The sequence below is a fragment of the Nyctereutes procyonoides genome, unplaced genomic scaffold (assembly GCF_905146905.1).
Source record: "Nyctereutes procyonoides isolate TBG_1078 unplaced genomic scaffold, NYPRO_anot_genome, whole genome shotgun sequence".
Taxonomy (NCBI): Eukaryota; Metazoa; Chordata; class Mammalia; order Carnivora; family Canidae; genus Nyctereutes; species Nyctereutes procyonoides.
Window position 1 is genome coordinate 1,510,675 of NW_026575125.1, and position 19,725 is coordinate 1,530,399.

Sequence of the window (19,725 nt, forward strand, 5' to 3'; positions counted from 1 at the left end):
GGCTAGACCTTATGGTGTGTGTCCCCTTCCATCGTCCTGGTATGTGGGCGAGATGTGCCTCTCCCTTTTAAATATTCAATTTAGGGGATCCCTGGGTGGCGCAGCAGTTTGGCGCCTGCCTTTGGCCCAGGGCATGATCCTGGAGACCCGGGATCGAATCCCACGTCGGGCTCCCGGTGCATGGAGCCTGCTTCTCCCTCTGCCTGTGTCTCTGCCTCTCTCTCTCTCATTCTATGTGACTATCATAAATAAATAAAAATTAAAAAAAATTTTAAAATAAATAAATATTCAATTTAAACGTTCAATATTTATTTCGCAGATTCACGGGGGCAGAACTGGCAAAACTGTATGTATTTATGGTGTACAGCACGATGATGCGATGCCCGTACACCGCGTGAAATGACCACCCCGGTGAAGTGAATTAACGCACCCATCACCTTCGCTAATGATCACGTAGGGTATGCACGGCGACGACACCGCACGGCTAGTCTCTCAGCAGATTTCAAGGACAGGACACAGGATCAGTAACTAGACCCCCCCGTGCTGGCCCAGGCATCTCCAGGATGTGATCCTCTCATAACTGAAAGTTCGTGTCCTCTGAGCATCCTCTAGCCACCTCCCCGCAAACTCCTAGCAGCCATCACTATTGTACCCTCTCTTTCTACAAGTTCGAATTTCTTTTTAAGATTGCATGTATCGGTGAGCTCATGCTTTTTTTTTCCTAGGTGTGTCTGACTTACTGCACTTTGCACAATGTCCTTGAGGTCCACCCCACGTCATCCATAAATGGCAGGATCTCCTTCCTTCTCGTGGCTGAGTCATGTTGCATCATGTGGATGGACCACCTGCTCTTTATCCATCCATCCATCGATCCATCGATCCATCGATCCATCGATGAGCAGTTGGGTTCCTTCCAGGTCTTGGCTGCCATGAATCATGCTGCTGTGCACATGGGGGTGCAGATTTGTTTGAGATCCTATTACCATTTCCTTTGGGGCCCAGCAGTGGAATCATTGGGTCATAGGAAGCTCTATTTTGAATTTTTTGAGGAGCCTCCATACTGTTTCCAGAGTGGCTGCTCCAGTTCGCATGCCCACCCACAGGGCATGAGGGTTCGACTCTTTGCCACACCCCTGCCAACTCTTTTCACCCCATCTGTCTGTCTGATGACGGGCATCCTGCCAAGTGTGAGGTCATGTCTCACTGTGATCTCCATCCTGCCCGCACGCACAGAAGGGGAAGGTCCCACAGCACGGCTGCAGCCACGGCTTCCAGATGATGTTGCTCAGGGAAAACTGGGTGGGCACAGGGCTCAGGGTCTTTCTGTGCTGCTCCACGGCCTCACCCACCCGTGCTACTACCATGTGGTACAGAGGTTCAGAGCCAGGGGACAGGGGCCGAGCCTCGGAAGGGTCCCTGGAGAGCTCGAAGAGCAGGGGCGGGCTGTGCTGGGTCACACCATCACCCGAGCAGGGGCACACGCCTCGGCCATAGCAGGCCCCTGCACCCTTGGGGTGGAACCGTGGAGTCATGTAGTGGACCTTCCAGAGTCTTCCACCTAAAGGCAAATGGAGACGTAGTCAGGGCACCCAAGGAGATGAACATTTATATTAGTAGACTGACTGCCCTCCAGACTGATGGGTCTCACCCAATCAATTGAACGTGTGAGACAAAGGAGACTGAAGGCCCCTAAGAGGAAAGAATGCCTGCGGAGTACGATCTAGAAATCATGCCTGAGTTTCTAGGCTTTAGAATCCAGGTGGCAGCATCCACACTGGCCAGACTGCGGGCTGGCCCTTAACGTTTCAGACTTGCCAGTCCCTACAGCCACATGAGACATGTCTTTCAAATCTCTCTCTCTCTGTGTGTGTGTGTTTCTATCCATCCATTTGTCTACATCTCCTTATCTTCTCTGTCATTCATCCATCTATTATCTACTTGTCATCTATCTCGTGTGTTAATTTATCCTATTACCAGTCCACCATCTACCATCCACCCAAGCATGCATCTGTCCATTCATCTGTCTGTCCATCTGTTCATTTGTCCATCCATGCATCCATCCACTCATCTCTCAAACAGCCCATCCATCCATCCATCCATCCATCATCCACCCATTCATTTATCTATCCATCCACCCATCTCTCCACTCATCCATCCATCTCTCCACTCATCCATTCATCCACCCATCCATCTATCCATTTGTCTATACACCTGTCCATCCATCTATCCACCCATCCATCTCTCCGTCTATCCATCTCTATCTGACCATGCATCTGTTCATGCATCCATACATCCATCTACCTGTCCATGTATCTCTCCACCCATCCATCCATCCGTCCACCCACCCATCTATCCATCTGTCCATCTGTCTCTCTCTGTTCATCCCTCTGTCCAACCCATTCATCCATCTCTCCATCTTTCATCAATGCGTCTCTTGTCTATCCATCCATCCATCCATCCACCCCTCATCCCTCCCTTCCCTCCATCTATCCATGCATCCCACACATGGTGGGTTCTGTTTCTTGGGGGAACCCTGACTCATGCAAGCCACCCCTTGCACCGGGGGAAGGCATGTACTCACTGTCCTTTTCATGCCAGCGTGCCGCGTGGAGATACTTTCCACAGTAATGAAACAGGAACTCATGTGCTGAGTGCTCAGCAGCCCCTCGAAGCAAGGGCACCAGGCTACGGCCATCAATCACCCTGATTCCATGAACAGACATAGGAAGGAATCAGACCAAGACCACTCAGGCTGTGTTGCACCTGTAAATGAAACTCTAACCTTGTAAGGGCCCCCCAACTAAGAGCAAGAACAGCACAGATGAGCTGTCTCTCTGATACTATGCAGATTGCAAGCTGCTGAGCAAGATGCATGTCATTGTTTTTAGACACAAAGTCACTAAGTTGTGGGGTCATTTGTTACACAGCACTACCGGCAACATTTTAAGACATAACAGATTCCAAAAGATGTCATACGTCCGCAGGAAGCGGATGAAGACAGCCAGTGATGGTCACATGACCTGGAGAGTCTTCCTTACAACAATTGATATTTAAAAAAAATCCTTGATCTGAATTTAATGTGCAAACATAGTGTTTTTCCTTACGGTTGTAAAGCACTTTTATTTTTAAAGAACTATTTTTTTATTTTTATTTATTTATGATAGTCACAGAGAGAGAGAGAGGCAGAGACACAGGCAGAGGGAGAAGCAGGCTCCATGCACCGGGAGCCCGACGTGGGATTCGATCCCGGGTCTCCGGGATCGCGCCCTGGGCCAAAGGCAGGCGCTAAACCGCTGCGCCATCCAAGGATCCCGTAAAGCACTTTTATTTTAATTATACCCTAATGATGACAGTTGCTGGGTTACAGTCTTCAGTGATTTGGTAAAACGCCAGTCTAAGGGTTGCTGTGAGGGCACTTGTTTTTTTAGAAATGGTTGACATCCACAGTCAGTGGGCTCTGTGCAAAACAGAGCCCATTCATAATGAGGGTGGGCCTCACCGAATCCGTTGACAGCCACCAAGAGCAAAGACGGGTTTTCCAGGGAAGATGGGATTTTGCCTCAAGATTGCAACACAGCAATCCTACCTGAGTTTGCAGCCTGATGGCCTGACGTAAGGATTTCAGTTTGCCAGCCTCCACAATTGCATGAGCCAATCCCTTAAGATAAATGTCTTATTTTATAAGCACAGACACGTACCTGCACTGGTTCCATCTCTCTCATACGGGAGTATTTATTTGCCCCTCTAAATGGAGTAAAATCCAATCATGATCAAAATATTTACTGCTTTGTTTTTATCTTGTGTTAGCAAGAGACTTTGGTCGTGTGCTAATATTGAGGTAATAAATCATTTTTTTAAAGCATGCTGTGAGAGCCTCACTAAAATATGGGCAAAAGTCCATTTCAGGAAATCATAGGGAGATGAGTTTCAACAGATCGACATCTAATGCTTTCAATCCCCCCATTGTTGTGCGCAGTTCTAAAATTTTACCAAAACAGCCAAACGAGAAGGACCCAATATTTTATATCATCACTCTTTGCCGAGTGTGATTATTTTGCATTAGGCTGTCCCCTCCATGCAAGGATGTGAGAACTTTAATCTCGTGGTAGGTTTTCTCATTACATGTGAAATAGTAAAGGATAGCTGTCAGGAATTGGGGCACGAGGGGGTCTCACTGCATGTGTACCTGTCCTGGGGCACCTCGCCGCCCCCCAGCTGGACCACGGTGGGGAAGACATCCATCAGGCTGGTGGGCTCGTGGATCACTCGGCCGGCTGGCAGCACCCCAGGCCACCGGAAGATCCCCGGGACGCGGATGCCGCCTTCCCAGCCCCCCATCCCTTTGCCACCTGTAAGTAAGTGCCATTAGAATTCTCCAGGAGATGGTCCCATCCACACACACACACACACACACACACACCTGGATACACCTGTCTGTCTCTGTCTATGGACCTGGGCACCCCTGCTCACAAATGCACACTTTAGCAACCTGCACCTCCCAAAATGTTTGCAGCAATAATTCCAGAACCTCGCCATACCCCCACAGGCAGGTGGAGTCCATATGCTCTCCTCTTGACATTCGATGAGTCTTTATGACCATTGGAACACACGGGGCGTGCAATGCGTGGCTTCAGAGGTGTAATGCATTGGGATTTCACAGTGTGCATGATCCTTCCTCTATCCTTTTTCTTTCTGGAAGGACTAGAAATTGGGTCTGGGACCCCCCTGCTTCTCTTCCTCTCCCACCTGCTTGCCATACCACCCACCTGTTCCTTTACTGCTTTTCCTGGTTATTCTTCATTTCTGGGATCCCTGGCAATGGGTTGGGGCCCAGATTGGCTCTTGGGGAAAGGCGTATAGGTACTGAGCATTAGACAACATGCTTACACTCCCTAGGAGCTCTGGGTATGGGAATTAAAGCCATCCTATGTTACAAAAGGAGACTTGTGAACAAGAAGGGTACATGTGTTCAGAGTCTTGCTAAATAAATGCAGCTTTGTTGCAGTTTGGAAACTGTAATAACGCACTCGCCTCGTCTGCCTTCGTTTTGCGCTGCTGCTGCTGCATAATAAGTTACTGTAAACCAGCAGCTTCACTCCTGTGTATTAGGTCTCAGTTCTGTACGTTGGGAGTCGGATGTGGCTTTGCAGCTACTCTGCTCTGGTCTCACAGTTGGAAATCAAGGTGTCGGCGGTTTGTAGAATATACTACTGGGAATGATGAGAATCATGAACCTATTACAGCTTCAGGATGTACACGGAAGACGGGGGAAAACATCCACTTCCAAGCCATAGGAACATATACAGTCGACCCTCATTACTCCCCAGAGTGATGTTCTACAAAGTCGCCACAAACACCCAGTTAGCAAATACTGAACCCCGACTTCCAGATTTAATACAGGGCTCAGTACCAGGGAGACTCTGTCCCTGTATTTGCTTCAGTCAATTGGTCTATTTTCGTATGTTTTGGTTTAAAGACCCCTTCTTGAGTAGATACTCCAATTCGTTTGCATTGACCTCATGGCCAACAGTGTGGGAACTCGCGTCTGGATGAAGCCAATCTAACGTACTTATTTTCTCCATACGGCCCATCGCAAGCTTCTTGCCCTTGGGAACAGAGCACAGCCCTTTGGCAGTACAGTTGGTGCCACTTGAAGCAGCAGAGTCATCAACAAAACCCAAACAAAACCACAAAAACATGGCCACTAAAGACACCACAAAAAGGACACGTGTGTATAGTCTGAGAGACGAAATGTAGGCAACAGGGTCGCCTCATCTGACCTTAGCTGAGAACGTGTGTGTCGGGCAATGAATGTTTTCACTGCTGTTCAAATGAGTGCAAAGACATTGCAAATACTGATTTTGGGGTTACAGATAAATTTTAGCAAGTAAATATGGAATCCACGAATCATGCAGAGTGACTGTATCAGATTTTTTTTTAATGGCAATATAGGGGCGCCTGGGTGGCTCAGCTGGCTAGGCATCTACCTTGGGCTCAGGTCATGATCTCGGGGTCCTGGGACCAAGCCCTGTGTCAGGCTCCCAGCTCAACAGAGAGCCTGCTTCTCCCTCTCACCCCCTGCTCATGCTATCTCTATCTCTCTCTCAAATAAATGAATAAAATATATTTAAAAATGGAAAAACAAAGGTATAATGCCCCCAATCTCGCATGACATAGTGGAATATGTAACTAAGCTTATGGTTACTGCCCTACCTTTGATTTAGGGTGGCATTTATTTTAATGTTATCTTATTTATTTGTATATCTCTCTCTTCCACTAAAATGTAAACCCTTGAAGGGAAGGGCGTATGTCTTATTTTCTCTCTCTTAACATCTGGATAGAATTTGGTGTATGGCAGCTGCTCAAGAAATCCACCTTTGAAAGTGCACACTTTTCCCCCTTCTGGTTGTTTTCCAACCTGTATTTCTGGGAGTCATTTGGTGGGTCATATATCTGCCTTTTAACCCCTGATATCCATTGGTCTCACCTCTGAATATTCCATTCCATCCCCCCAGCTGGCCACGTTCGTCTCTTGCCTCCAAATGTCCTCCATGATCAGAGGTAAAATAGGTGAATGTCGTGTTTTTCAAACCGTTTTCTTCAATGGCATTAAGGACTTCACCTTTGAAAGAATTGGAACATTTCACGACAGAGCCAGTGAAATAGCATCAGCGAATGCAACCCCAATTTGTCCTTTCTTGCTAGAAAGTCTCATAAGGGGACTCGGCAGTTGCCAGGACACCATCATTATGAATGTGATCACAAAGTGTGAGCCCCTATCTTGATTTTTCTGATACCACAAGATTCAGAATCTTGTTTACAAAGGTATCACAAATATAGAAAACAGAATAAACGCCTAGAGGCAGTATGCCAGGGATGGCGTGCTCTGAACATGCACTGCTGGGATGAATATGTGTGTCCGTAAAGAGTGCATGGGGGTGGGAACGTGCTGAGAAAGGATTTCATGGGAGACCCCTATTGAAATAGGAGGAAGTCAGAGCCATGAGCATCAATTTGTGGTGTTGGCATATGCAGGCCAAGGCTCAGGAGAGCAGAGCCAGCTATAAGCCCAGCCCTTGCTTTCTCTACGGAGACCAAATGCACATCTAAAGCACTGAAAGTAGAGATTTCAAACCACGTGGGCAGGTGCAGCAGTGGAAATGCGTGTTTTTAAAGCATTATGTAACCCACCCTCATGTTTTGAGGTTATTTGCCTCTTTACTGGTCTACTATAATCATCATGCTTCTCCCAGGACAATCATCTGGTCCTGCAAGAATTTAGATGTCTACGTTCTTTTAAGAATCTATATACACTTGAAATGCGGTAACCTTGTGTATCAACTATACTTCAATGTGAAAGCAAACAGAATCTACAAGGTCACTCACCGGATCTCTCCAGGCTTTCTCAAGGTCATTGGGGGGGGGGTTGGCGGTGCGGGGGGAAGCAATGTTGGTCTGTTGCCCTGAACAACAGCGTTCTTGCTTCCCTTTCTGTGATGTCACATGACAGCTTTAAATAATGCATTTTGTGGAAGGATGATTTGGTGCAGGAATGGATTGAGGAACCGGAAGTGCTGAAGGAGCATGTGAATGATACGGGGAAGTCTCCCCCTATTCTTTGCCTTTTGTCTTATTCTTTATTGCAACCCGGTTCATAGTCAGGAGGCCCATCTGTTACCAAAGTTGTGCGGTGAGGCCAAGGGTGAATGAGGGACGGCCGCACCTTGACTTACCTACAAGCCAATCCATCTCTTCCACGTTGTCACCATATAAGCCGTGCTGGCTTTTCCCAAGAAACTGTTTTGTGGTTACCAGGGGAATGTGTACATGCAGCAAGGACAAGAAGAGAAGAAATGGTTGGTGCTTATTTCTGAAAGAAGAAAAACATCCTTCAGATACAATGGCACCTGTTTCAACCCTGTTTGATCCATCTGAGTCCTTGAAACCCATCTCCCCATTGGGGCTGGTTTAAGAAATCCCAAAGATGGCAAAGAGACTCACTCAGGTGCTCTGAGAACTCACCTCCTCTTTAAAAATGGGAGGGTTTTATTACCTTTCAATATACGAAATGGCCTCCCGTAGCATGTGACTCGTCGTTCTTTCCAAATCCATGGGCTGCTCTGTGACGTCATGGTTTCTCATCAAGATACAGTTCCAACGGCGCACGAACCCAAAGCTGGCGTACCAGGAGACAAAGAAGAGGAAGACGAGGCTGGCCGCACCCAGAACTACCTTCCAGGGCACGGAGATTAACCCGCAAACCTTGCCAACAGCAATGGTCAGTACCGCCAGGGCCGCCATTTGGGTGGAAAGCCACAGCTTTGCTCTGGTGGTGGCGTCTACTTCCGGGGGCCTGTCTGGGTGACAGTCATTCACGAGTGTGAAAGGCATGCCATAAAAATAGTCAAATCCATGGTTCAGTGGGTGGTGGCAGTGGTCGGTACGGGATTCACAGTTTATACCCTGGTGCCATTTTCCTGAAAATAAGAGCAGAGGGGTAAAGAACACACACTGAAAGTACTCTTGAAGGAACTCTGCGTGCTACCGATCACCTTCTCAATAACTGCCGTGCTCCAATCAAAAGGATGCTATGCAAACAGCAAAATCTGAAATAGGAAAGGAACATAATAGGGACACCTGGGTGGCTCAGCAGTCGAGCATCTGCCTTTGGCTCAGGTCATCACCCCGGGGTCCCGGGATCGAGTCCCGCATCGGGCTCCCTGCAGGGAGCCTGCGTCTCCCTCTGCCTGTGTCTCTGCCTCTCTCTGGGTCTCTCATGAATAAATAAATAAAATCTTTTAAAAAAGGGACATAATAGAAATTCAAAATAGAAAGGAATAAAATGAATTTGTTTGATATAAAATGCATGGCACTACTAAACGAACGTGTGGAGTCATGATCGTTATCAAGAGATTGAAAGTTTAAGGGATCCCTGGGTGGCGCAGCGGTTTGGCGCCTGCCTTTGGCCCAGGGCGCGATCCTGGAGACCCGGGATCGAATCCCACGTCGGGCTCCCAGTGCGTGGAGCCTGCTTCTCCCTCTGCCTGTGTCTCTGCCTCTCTCTCTCTCACTGTATGACTATCATAAATAAATAAATAAAAAAAATTAAAAAAAAAGAGATTGAAAGTTTAAGATTTTCTGGACTGTTAGGAATTATAAGTTTGCAAGCTTAGACTATCCTGCTATTAAATAACTCAGAAAATATCATTTACTGATATTTCTTACTTAAAAGACAACCACTTGATAAAGGGGGTTGGCTCTAGAATAATCTGACAACAGAATAGAAGGAACTGGCTCACTCCACTAACTAGTGAGCAACAAATGCTTGTAATAGACTTTTTTCCAAAGGCAGTAAGTTTTATAAAATCATTGAGATGGAACATGAGGAGACCCATATGTCTAATTCTAGCAGGATATACAAGAATTGGGTTCTTCCTATTTTATGTGCTCCAGACACTCAGCCAGCTTAAATCTAGCTACAAAATAGGACAGAAAAGGGTCCAACATACTATTTGCCATAATTTCCAAGTGCAGAGGTTAAACCAGGTCCCCACCCTGTTCTTCCTTCCCATTACAGAGCATTGGTTTTAGTTCCAAGCCCAGGGACATCCCTTTGTACCCCCGCTTACATTTAAGGAAGCGAAAATGCCGGAATGGGTTGAAACGGGTGGAGAAGAAAAGTATCCAGGAGAGTCTCCTTCTCGTCCGCTTTCTACCATTTGGGACGTGAAGAACAGCCTTGTCTAAACGTAGATGAGGTGTGTGGACCAGAAGAATAAAGATTCACAGAAGGAACCGATACCCTGGTCCGTAGTTCCAGTAAACACTAAAGAAATCTACTTATCTAGTGTTAAAAACAATTCCACCCACAGAGTAGAAGATACATGGGTGGTTGTAGGGATGAAGGACATTGACCCAATGGCAGTGAGCTGGTAATGGAAAGTTCTAGTAACTAAGAAGCTTTGCTCTACGTCTTAAGATTGAAAAGAGAAATACAGGCAGTAGAGTAGATGCGCACAAAGTCCTTGAAAATGTCCCTGAAGAAGCGATAAGCTATGTCCTGAGTATCTATGTCTCCCCAAAATTCTTACATTGAGACCTGACCCTGAGGTTGATGGTATTTGGAGGCAGGACTTTGGGGGAGGAGGAGATCAAGTTCTAAGGCTGGAGCCTCCACGAATGGAATTAGCGCCCCAGAGAGACGGTCACTCCTTCTTCTCACGAGTGACACATGGAGAGAAGACGGTCATCTGTGAAGCAGGATGAGGGTCCTCACCAGACACGGAATCTGTCAGCCCGGGATCTTGGACTCCTCAGCCTCTGGAACTGTGGGTAGTAAATCTACATAATCTCTATTTCTAAAGTAGTAGGAAATTTTAAAAGGGGGGAAGGGTGATTACCCCTCCCTCGTCCTGACAAAGTGGGGGTGTCACGGTCCCCTCTAAACTCAACGGGGACTCTGAGTGTGGAAAAGCTGATGAAGACTCAAATGGGACCCCCTTGCACACGGATCTGACCCAGCCCTCCCTTGACCGAGGGGTCAGGGAAGACGCCGTCGTCATCTAGCCTCCGATTCCTGTAAGACGGGATACGACTTCTAAGCACACAGGCTGAGCAAGGAGTGAAAAGGGTCACAAGCGTCTGGCCCATGACGGGGGAGCGCCCATCTGCAAAGAAGTAACCTAGCAGGTGTCAGAGTGCCCTTCTCAGACAGGTGGTCTTACAGGGTTGGCCCTTGAACTAACGATGTCTGAGAACCAGCTCTCCAGAGGATTCCCATCATCCCCTACAGAATGACAGACGATCCAACAGTATGACTGGTCCAAGAGAGGTCACATGGGGCCAGCCCCTGATTTGGGTTCGGACACGTGACTTTTTGGCCCCGTAGGGAAACAAGTTCTTTTGATGGTTGACCGTCCTGCTCCCTGAACAATAGGAGTACCTATGAGGCCGGTTGCGTAACCTTGCTGCTGCAGGATTCTCGCAAATGTGGTTTCGTTCTTGGGGAGTCCGCCCGATGCCCCGTTCCACTGGAGGGCGCGGTACCCATCATGGGCTTCCATGCCTGTGGAGCAGAGCAGAGAGCACGCACTCACTCTCCCATGACTACAACACGGGTTCTCACCTGGGGAGGGGCCTGGCCCACGCCAGTGGACTCTTCACCCTGCTTGGGATTGGTCTGGGTGATCGCAGTTGAGGGAGGGATGCTACTGGCATGTGGTGGGTGGGGACACCCTAGCGTGCCCAGGATGTCCACACCACAGAGAACCATCCAGCCCAGATGTCAGCACTGCTGAGGTTGAGAAACCCTGTCTTAGAAGGAGAGATTGTGTCTCTATCTTTCTCTCTCTCTTCATCATCCAACCATCCATCCTCTCATCTATCGATCGATCCATCCATCGATCCATCCATCCATCCATCTACCTATCTATCCATCCACCGATTCTATATCTATCTATCTATCTATCTATCTATCTATCTATCCATCCATCCATCCAACCATCCATCTATCCATCCATTGATTCCTCTATCTATCTATCTATCTGTCTTTTTTTTTCTATCTATCTATCTATCTATCTATCTATCTATCTATCATCCATCAATCCATCCATCCATCGATTCTATTATCTATCTATCTATCTATCCATCCATCCATTGATTCTATTATCTATCCATCCATCCATCCATCCATCCATCCACCCATCGATTCTATTATCTATCTATCCATCCGTCCATCGATTCTATTATCTATCTATCCATCCATCCATCCATTTATCCATCCATCCATCCATCCATCCATCCAACCATCCATCTATCCATCCATCCACCTACCTACCCATCCATTGATTCCTCTATCTATCTATCTATCTATCTATCTATCTATCTATCTATCTAATCTAATCATCCCTCCATCTATCCATCTACCCACCCATCCATTCATCTTTCTATCCATCTATCCATCTATATTAATCTATCAATGCATCTATTATCCATCCATCCATCCATCCATCCATCCATCCATCCATCCATGTATCTATAATTTATCTATGTATCTCCCCAGCTATCAATCTATTAATATCACCTATCAATCTATTATCTATTTATCTATCTGCCTACCTACCTATCTCTATTGTCTCTCCATGATCTATCTGTGGCAGTGGCTCCCAACCAAAGGTAATTCTGCCCCGCGGGGAATCCTTGGCATTGCCTGGAGGCATTTTTGGTTGTCACAACTTGGTGGGGAGAGTGGCTGCTACTAGCATCTTGTGCATAGAGACCTGACCCCCAGCACCTCAGAATGCAACTGTATTTGAAGATACTTTAAAGAGGTATAAATGAGCTCACTGGGGTGGGCTTTGATCCCCATAGGACCAGGGTCCTTATAAGAAGATGAGGTGAGGACACAGACATGCACAGAGGGGCCACCACGTGAGGACACGGGGAGAACACGGCGTCTACATGCCCAGGAGAGAGGTCTCACAGGGAGCCAGTCCTGCCGACACCTGGATCCCAGGCTCCCAGCCTCCAAGATGGTGAGAAGATTCATGTCTGTTTAGGCTGCCCCATCTGTGGTACTCCATTTGGCTGCTCAGAGAATACAACAATATTCCAATACGTGGATACGCCAGTTTATTAACGCAGTCTTCCACTGATGAACTATATCTATGTCAGCACCTTACAGACTGTGGTGCCGTGAACATTCCCATTCCATCTTCTGCAGAACACGCACATGTGTACATGTTGGGCACGTACTTAGGCATTGCTGGGTCACGGCACGTGCGTGCATTCAGCTTCAGTAGACAATGACAAGCCATACCTGAAGTGCACCACACCAACGTCCTCCTTGTCCTCTAACTCATGCTTCTCTCTCATAAGGACCTTTGTGAGGACATGGAGCCACCTGGATAATCTAGAATAACGTTCCCATCTCAAGACCCTCCACTTAATCGCCTCTTCGAAGTCCCCTTGGCCATATAAGGAAATATTCCTCTAAACTAAAATATTTAAACCAATAAGTGTGATGTCAACCCAAACCAGCTACCCTTGGACAGGTTCGGCGTCTGAATTCCCAATCAACCCAATCATCGCGTGACTTACCTAAAACACAGTATTCATTCTTTTTACATAATTTCAGGGTGATGGCACCGCAGATGGTATCTGCACCATTTTCCCTGCATCTCAAGCATCGCTAATGATACCACGGGCAAGACATGAGTGGACGCAGATGTGCCCCCCTCTCGGTCGTCCCCACCACACTGACCTGATCTGAAGGAGTGCCTCCCCGTGAGGAAGGAAGATCTGCTGGGGGTGCAGAGGGGGGCGGCCGCCAGGTGCTGGGTGAGCCTCACGCCTTCCTCTGCAAGCCGGTCGATATTGGGTGTCCTGAGCAAACCACACACAAACATCCCTGTCAGGCGGGGGACGTGCTGACCAGGACCCCTGCACCGAGAAGTAGGGCGCGGAGCACACCAGTATTTCCTTAGGGTTTTACATAGGTAGCTGCCTATGGGGGTTCCACCCACCCACTCTGTGACCCCTGCAGCTTCTTTCCTGACGACTCTGTTCCTAAAGACACAGCGCCCCTCGCCCTGCTGTGTGCAAGCTGTTCTCTGTAGTCACTCGGCTGTGGCTTCCTGGCCCCTCGCCGGCCCAGAAGCCACAGCTGATGCTAGTACTCGACACCTGCTCCCCCGGGCAGCTGCTGGGGCCTGGCCACGCCTGTTTTCAAAGAACAGCTGTCAGTTAAGATTGCCCTGGCTGCTTTTGTCCCCTTTGACTCTTTTTGAAATTGTGAGCGACTGAAATATAAATGCTGTTATTAAAAATCACCCATTTCGGTATTAAGGTTGGGTGTTTTCAATAACCCAACTATTAAAATTTACTTTTTTTTTTTTACTAAGCTCTGAATATGAATTGCAAGGGCTTATAGGATTCTAGCAGCGAAGTATAATTATGTTAGCTCTGAGCTATGTCTCAGTTTACAGAAGTTCTATCTCTAGTTTGCTATCCAATGGTCGTCCATCTATTACCTACCGATCTATGTATCATGTATCTATCCATCCTTCCATCCGTCCATCCACTCATCTTTCCATTCATTCATCCTTTCACTCATCCGTCTTTCCATCCATCATCCACCCATCCACCTTTCCTTCCATCCATCAATCTTTCCATCCATCCTTCATCCACCAATGAATCCATCCATCCATCCTTCATCCATCCATTAAACCAACCATCCATCTTTCTGTCCATCTATCCATCCACCCACCCATCTTTCCATACACCCATCATTTGTCCACTCATCCAACCTTCCACCCATCAATCTTTCCACCCACCCTCATCCATCCATCCATTCATCCAACCTTCTACCCATCCATGTCTTCACCCATCCATCCACCCATCTTTCCAATCATCCATCCATATTGATGGAAATCCATCAATACTTCCATCCATCCATCCTTCACCCATTCATCCATCCATCGGTTCATTTCACCATCCATCAATCATTTATCTGTCTAGTATCTATCTCTCTTCTATCAAGTATTTATCTCTTACAGATGTCTTCATGATTATCTATACTGTGGAACAGAATGAAAAACATCACAGGTTTCAACCCCAGCATTGAAATCTTTCCTGCAGAACCTCATTCCTCTACTTGTTAAAACGCACCTTAAAACAGGAAAGATGCTGCTAGTGATTTTAAATTCTCTGCTTCTCAGTCAATGTACGTCATCTCCCTCTTTCCCTAACCAAGTTGATTGGCAAATATAATCCTGAAATACTACACTCAAGTGCCTTTCATTTTTTATGCATTCTTTTTGTTTAAAATAACTCTCTGGCATGTGGGATCAGATATTTTTATTTAAAAAACAGAGGGAAAAAAAAGCAGAAAGAATAAGAGTTCTGAGAATGATATTAATATGCTGAGGAATAGCCCAGTGACTCTCAGCAAAGGAATGGAGGGGCAGGGCATAAATGCGACTTTCCCGAGAGAAGAGATATCTTTTCTTCCTATGATGGTAATAAAACGGGCAGGTTCCACGTTATCTAGAGAGTTGGCTATATCGTTAACACATGCCTGGTGTGGATTTGCTGTTAGAGCATCAGGGGTCACTTCCGTGTTTTGCATTATGGGGCCAGAAAGAAACATGGAGATCATCCAATGGCCTTACATCAAGAAGGGAAACTGAGGCTGGACATGTGACTGATGGCACAGCTATTCAGAGGCAGGTTGAGGGGGCCACAGAGCCAGTTCCGGGGCTCCCTCTTCTGTCCTGAACTCCTATCCCCCTGACCCTCAGCGGCTACACATTCATTACACACCTCATGGGTTCTTGAGGCCCCTTTCTTACGAGGCAAGATACGAAACGGAGCTGGTGTGGCCCACACGAGCGAGCGGAGGGATTGACAAGGAGGATGTCTGAGCCCTGATTTCGAGCACAACCGTCTTATAGGGTATTTAGGCACGCACGGCAAATACTGTGGTTGCTAGAAATGATTCGAGGGGACGGATTTACTAGTGAAGAGCGGCTTATGTGATGTGCGACAGAAGTCGGAATGATTCCATAGCAAATCACTGAAGGACGAAGGCAAAGATGGCTTATGGGACATGGAGCCAAAGACAGTTTCCCTCAGGCAGGTGGTTCTTACACGCAAGTTAAGTCTTCACCTGTCAGCCTTGATAGCTTACTTTGGCAGGATTTTTAAAGGGGGGTGTGGCCTGCCCGTGTTGGGGTGGGTGGACGTGCAGTGTAGACAACATTTTGAAGACCAGCAAAGTGTAGTAGGTTTGGGCAGAATGGCCACGTTTCTTACAGGTGCATCGCGAGGGGCACGGCCCCACATCCCTAAGTGGCATGCTGCAACTCGTGTGGCTGGTTGGCCCAATGTCTTCATCAACGAGCCAATGAGTTAAATTAAGAGAACATCTTTGCTGGCTTTAGGATGTCCCCAAAGATTGTCCTTGCACTGCCAGTATTTTAGCTGGAAGGAGAAACACTAGACATAAAAATCATGGGTGCCGACCCCCTAGGGGTGGTAATGGGAATGCAGCCCCAGTTTCTTGATTTCTTAATGGCTTATGTTTGCTGAACCCAAACCAGCAGCCCACAAAAGGTCCTGAGGGGTTAGGAATTCATCATATATGAATTCTGGGGACACCCTTCAGTCCATAACAGGGCATGATGGCTCAGAGAGTGCAAGGCGTTCCTTGGGGGTGTGAAAATATTCTAAAATGCATCGTGGTGATGGATGCACATCTCTGAAAATGCCAGAAGCCAGTGAACTGTCCACTTTCACTGGGTGAAGGATCTGTTCTGGCAGATGTAAGTGGGCAGGGTCAGCGTGGGGAAGGAAGGTCCCTGGACACACAGGCCAGATTTCTGCTGATGTTAGAGGGGCTGTGACCAAAGGGGGGTGGGGTGGGCCTCTGCAGGCCAGTCCCAAGGTGGGCAGCTATTCCAAGGCAGGTTGTGTGACGTTGGGGTGGTGGTCTTCCTAAAAGAAACGGAATGAGGTGCTTTCCTACCTTTTCTCCTCTTGCTGCATCGAGCCTGCAAACATCACCGTACACTTGTTTGCCACCAGGGATGGCCTAGGAGCCTGCATACTGTGAATGTGCAATCAGCGCCCGCTAAGGTGGGTGAATAGCAGCCCCCAGGGCAGATCCGCCTGGCCTAATCCACTAGGGTGGGGGGGCCTTACTTGGAAATGGGGTCTTTACAGGTGTAATTAGGTAAGGATCTAATGATGAGCTCATCTGGGATGAGGATGAGCCCTACAGGCAATGACAAGGGTCCTCGTAAGAGACAGAGGAGGAGATACAGATGCAGAGGAGGATGGAGGCGGAGACTGGAGGGATGTGGTCACCAGCCGGGGAGGCCTGGGGCCCCAGATGCCAGAAGAGGCGGGAGGGACCCTCCCTGGAGCTCCCCCAAGAGGGGGAGCGTGTCTCCCCCACTGGGCCTCCATCTCAGACATCTGGTTTCCAGGACTGAGACAGAATAAATTCCTCTTGTCTACACTTACTCCTGTGGGGCCCTGTGTTAGGGCAGCCCTACGAATGAATCAAATACCCCCACCCACCAGAGTGCCCTGTCTGAAAATATCAGTTTGGCACCCTGCTTCCCTGCCAAAAAATCATTTCTTCGCTCTTCACTCTGAGGCACTAAGGAGTTTCCCACTACAGGCAGGTTTTAAGCGCATCATTCAGCGCCGTGTACCCCCCTACGCCTGGGCATACCCAGGACCCCCAGCATACTGTACCTGAGGGTGCTGTTCCCATAGCAACCAAGATCCCCAATGCCAAGATCATCTGCCATTATCAGTAGAATATTGGGTTTGAAGGCATTTGCTGCTTTTAAGTGACACGTCCCCGGGAGCAAACACAGGAGGAGGAGAGGCCACCAGGAGTGCCTGCAGAGACAAGCCGGCGGCCAAAAGTAAGGTCTCGGGTTTACGTGCGACGTTAAGCCGGCCTGGCCTCCCGAAGCAGCTTGCTGGGGCGGCACGTGGTGCCGCTAGGTGCGAGGTTGGGATTTACTGACGGAGCCGTCTCCTGTGCGTTCTGCCTCCTTTTGCTCTGATTGCTCCCGATACTGACACCCCCCGCAGGACACCCCGCAGGACCCCCCCCCCGGGAGGACCCCCGCAGGACCCTCCACAGGACCCACATCAGGACCCCCCGGAGGACCCCCCCCCCGCAGGACCCACTGCAGGACCTTCCCCAGGACCCCCCGCAGGACCCCCCACAGGACCCACCGAAGGACCGCTCCGCAAGACCCCCCGCAGGACCCTCCCCAGGACCCCTCATAGGACCCCCCCCCCGCAGGACCCCCGCAAGACCCGTGTGCCCCAGTGAAGTGTCTTGCGCGGAAGGAAGCCCTTAGTGCCCCCCTCCCGACCCTTGGTAACCCCGCTCCTTCTGGGAGTGCCCTCGCTAAAGGGTAGGGTCGCCTCCCCGGATCGCGCCCTCCTGCCTCCCCGGCTGCCCAGGTGTCCCCGTCCCTCCCCGGGGCGACCCCCCGGGACGCAGGCCGGCCCAGAGGTCGCCGCAAGGGCGGACACGCACTTTCTAAGGAGGAATGTGGGGGGGCCCGGGGCGCCCTGGTCCCCGTTCCTGGCTCCAAGCTGGCGGCTCCAGCGTGCCCGCGGCCCCCGGCGGGGTCCCCCCGTCGCGCCCGGAGGCTGGGGGCCGGGGTCTGGGGTGGCCGCGGCGGGACAGGCCGTGGGCGCAGCGTTCGGGGGCGGCCGCAACCCGGGAGGGGGCCCGGCGCGTCGGGGGGGGGGCGCGGCGGGCACGGGGCACGGCTGCGCTCCGCCCAGGGGTCGCGGGGGCTGCGCGGGCCCCAGGGTCGCGGTGCGAGGCCAGCGCCGCGCCAGGGCTGGGGTCGGGCGGGGCCGGGGCGGGAGCGAGCCGCGCGGAGGAAGGAAGCGGCGCGCTGCGGGGCGGGACCTGGGGGTGGGACCGGACGTGCCACCGAGTCGGGGAGGGCGGGGGGGGGCGGGGGCGGGGAGCGGAACCCGGCGGGGAGGGAGGGAGGGAGGGAGCGGGGTGGGGGTGCAGACGGAACGGGGGGGAGGAGTGCCTGCCTCGGAGAGTGGGCTCTGGGGACCAGGCCGCGCTCCGGGGGGCAGAGAGTGGGGGGAGGGGACACTGGGGCCAAGGGAGCGTGTCCGGGCGGTGGGGGCGGTGGGGACCCGGCCTCTCCGGGGGGGTGGGGACAGGGTCATGGAGGGAGGGGACACTGGGGGCCAAGGGAGCGCGTGGGGGCGGTGGGGACCCGGCCTCTCCGGGGGGGGGGACAGGGAGTGGGGGGGACAGGGTCATGGAGGGAGGGGACACTGGGGCCAAGGGAGCGCGCGGGGGTTGGTGGGGACCCGGCCTCGCTCTTGGGGGGGGCCGCAGGGTCGTAGAGGGAGGGGACACTGGGGCCAAGGGAGCGCGTGGGGGCGGTGGGGACCCGGCCGCGCTCTGCCCGGGGGTGCCCTCTCTGTCCCCCCACCCCCCGGGTCCCTCCGTTTGTGTCCCCCCCGACCCTCCAGCGCCAGCTCTCCAGTCCCGCGTCCCTGCGACTGCGACACGGACGCCTCCCCGCGATTTGGCGACTCCCGGGGCTCACCCCGCCCGCCCTGCCGCCCCGGGGGCCGCGCTCCCCCGTGTGCACCCCCCGCCCCCTTCCCCGGGCCCCGCGCACCTGGCAGCGGGCGCGCCGCGTCCCCCGGGAGCCCCGGGAGTCCCGGGAGCCATGGCCGCGAGCGCACGGGGCGCGCAGGACCTTGGCCCTCGGCGCCCGTCCCGCCTACGCGCCGCACCTCCTGCGGCCCCGGGGCTTCCGGGAACCGATCCTGCAAACCTGTTTCCGCGGGGCCCTGGCGCACCCCCGGGACACTGGGGTGCAGGCCCCATGGGGAATGTCGGCCGGCGAGCCCCTTTCTTGCAGCAAGCGCTGCAGCGCGCGTGCCCTGGGGCCGTGGGTCAGACCCTGCCCCGGGGACTCTCCCTCGGGGCCTTCCTGGTGCCCGCATCCCCGCCCTGCCCCCCATGACCCGCTCCCCATGACCTGCCCCGACTTCTCCGTTTCCCTTCCCAACTCCCATCTGCGCGTTGGGGAGACAATGCTTGGGAATTCAGCTTTCCCAAAGTGTGTGTGTGTGTGTTGGGGCGGTGGGGGGGGGGGGGGGCTGCCCTAAGTGCCCTGGAGGCTGTTCCTTGAAAACTCTGCGAAG

At 51.0% G+C, this 19,725-nt stretch overlaps 1 protein-coding gene across 2 annotated transcripts; it reads right to left on the reverse strand.

Annotated features, from left to right (window-relative positions):
• Positions 1–287: 287 nt before the first annotated feature.
• On the reverse strand, positions 288–19,298 carry ARSD (arylsulfatase D). 2 transcript variants are annotated; one of them, XM_055338274.1, is made up of 10 exons: positions 19,194–19,298; positions 17,263–17,412; positions 13,262–13,383; positions 10,943–11,065; positions 8,054–8,477; positions 7,734–7,870; positions 6,488–6,622; positions 4,187–4,349; positions 2,582–2,703; positions 288–1,558 (listed from the first exon to the last, which is right to left on the reverse strand). In XM_055338274.1, the coding sequence occupies exons 1-10, from the start codon at positions 19,244–19,246 to the stop codon at positions 1,194–1,196; spliced, it is 1,794 nt and encodes a 597-aa protein (XP_055194249.1). In that variant the 5' UTR covers positions 19,247–19,298; the 3' UTR covers positions 288–1,193. The 2 variants fall into 2 exon arrangements, with proteins under 2 accessions (XP_055194249.1, XP_055194250.1); XM_055338275.1 differs by lacking the exon at positions 10,943–11,065.
• Between the last annotated feature and the right edge of the window lie 427 nt (positions 19,299–19,725).